The sequence below is a fragment of the Octodon degus genome, unplaced genomic scaffold (assembly GCF_000260255.1).
Source record: "Octodon degus isolate 3935 unplaced genomic scaffold, OctDeg1.0 scaffold00064, whole genome shotgun sequence".
Classification (NCBI taxonomy): domain Eukaryota; kingdom Metazoa; phylum Chordata; class Mammalia; order Rodentia; family Octodontidae; genus Octodon; species Octodon degus.
Genome location: NW_004524640.1, coordinates 10425619 through 10427922, shown reverse-complemented (window position 1 = coordinate 10427922; position 2304 = coordinate 10425619). Strand labels below are relative to the sequence as shown.

General features: G+C 35.9%; 1 protein-coding gene across 1 annotated transcript in view; it reads left to right on the top strand.

Moving 5' to 3' along the window:
• Dmc1 (DNA meiotic recombinase 1) overlaps window positions 1–1812 on the top strand; it is a 42263-nt gene extending 40451 nt beyond the window's left edge. The window contains exon 13 of the mRNA XM_004634694.2: window positions 1691–1812. Coding sequence (XP_004634751.1) covers window positions 1691–1760 — 70 coding nt within the window. The 3' untranslated portion in view covers window positions 1761–1812. The remainder of the gene's footprint in view (window positions 1–1690) is intronic.
• Window positions 1813–2304: the final 492 nt, after the last annotated feature.

Here is a 2304-nt window from a genome sequence, read left to right as displayed (position 1 = left end):
ATTCTTTAAAAGTGGCAGCTAAAAAAAAAAGTGGCAGCTAACAGGGTTACTAGAGCATGGATTTAATAACAGCCCAAAGTAACAGCTGGATCTCTCTCATGGACAGTGGTCTTCAAATTTCTATTTCTAGTTTAACCTTTATTCAGGCTTTAAATAATGATTTCAAACTACTTGCAGAATTCTTTACACGTATGTCCCACCGGTACCTCCAACGCAACACACCTAAATATAACTTATTTGTCCCCCTTCTTATACACAAAATAGATTTTTCTATTCTTATGTTTGTTCATATGATTACTTCTTTCTGGAATAGTCCCGTTTCTGCCTCCTTTAAGCTTCTTCACTTATTGTCTCTGAAGCTTTTCCTAGTCAACCTAGACAGGCATAATGTCTCCCTTCTTCAAAATTCTACATCATTTAGACTGATTTCACAAAACAGAGTTTACTTTGAATTATAGCATAGAATTTGGCATATTTGTATTTTTATAGGTCACATATGGATTCACTGAGAATAAAAACCCTGTCTCGTTTTTATACAGTCAGTAGATCTAGTGTATGCTAAGTATGATTTTCAGTAAGGTAAAAATTTGCCTAGCTTACAAATAAATATAAAATTAGTATGTATCAAAGATTTTATTCAAATACTTAATAAAGAACCAAATAATAATTCGAAGAACAAAGACTTCTATAGTCAAAGGCATGCTGCATGCAAAACCGGTTAATGCCCTACCCGGCAATAAATTGTAATTTTCCTTTCTGCTGAAAGGAAATCAATTGCTCCTCTGAACAATGAAATTCATTTCTGTTGCTGTATTCTGGAATCATTTGCCTTGTCTTCAGACAAGAATCATCTTCATTGCTTTTGGTTTTCTACAAGTTAACCTTCACTCTACAGTGTTGTAGAAAAAATATTAAAATTTGTATTTAAACAATACTCTAGTACAAATACAAAATGTCAAAGAGTTTATTTAACTTATATCTAATGAAGAAACCAATAAGATTCTATAACCAAATCAAAAAAATAAAAGCACATACACTTGACAAGTACGGTCAAACAAGGAATGCTGAAATGAATCATAAATTGATCAAATAGGAGCCAATGTCCATGGAACAATAATCAATGCATTCCATGTCACACAATGGACATTTGTGAGGACAAGATTAGTTTGCATTACACTTAATTAGCTACAATTTACAGAGTTATGAAATCAACTAAAAGCTCTTGACGACACAGAACTCCTAGAATTGGAGAGCTGCAAGGTCATGCTAGACAACCTATCTTTCCACTGCAGATTCTCAGCAATCTTTTCTTTCCTTCCAAACTCTTTTAGTTTTCCCTACATTAGTCTGATTGGAGATAGTACACAGCCTGCAGAATCAGATAAGCCCCCCGGGGTCCACTTGCTGCATGACACCACACTGAAAGAATGTCTGGTTGTCTCTTGTGCCTATTTCCAAGTTTGGGTAATGTTCCTTTACATTCAGAACCTTACACAGAGAACTTGTTAAACAACTGTTTTGGGGAGTTAATAATACTTTTAAGTAAACTCTGTAGTTCGAATTTAGCTGTACCAAATCTGAGATATCTCTGGAGACTCAGACTGATGGGAGCATGATGCCTGTGACATGAATGCAGTATTTATAGAAATGGAGCTTTTTATAAACTTCTGTTCCCTTGTATTCTTGCTAGCCCTGAGATGCCTGAAAATGAAGCCACCTTCGCAATAACTGCTGGAGGAATCGGGGATGCCAAGGAGTAGGTGGCGAATTGATGCAAATTGCTTCTCAGTGCTTATTAGGAGCTGAAGAAATGGAAAAGCAGTCTTGACTTTCAGATCTTGAAATAAGAGTTTGGGTGGTTTTTTTTTTTTCTTCATGTTATTAAAGGAAAGTTAGCAAAGGAGAGTTAAACTTTATATTTGTATTAAAGAATAAAACCGCATAGTGCATGTTGATTCAGGAATCTACACACTACTCTTGAACCGTTTATGATGAATATATATATATGAAGCTGGTTGGTGAAGGGGTCCCTGATTCCCTTACTCCCTCACTGAGCAAACAGTCTAGGATCTCAGAAATGGGCTCTCCTGCAGACCTCCCCCCAGTATATCGCTGACGACAGAGCTCAGTGTTTTTCCCAGCAGGAAGATGTATTAGGACATCAGGAAAACTCTTTGCATTCACGCTATCCCTATTCACCTTCATAACAACTGAAATGCGACGCTAAGCCAAAGTTTAATCATTTGATTTTTTGACAAGATGAAATTACTTTTTAAAAATGTACTTGTAATCAGGTAAGGTGGT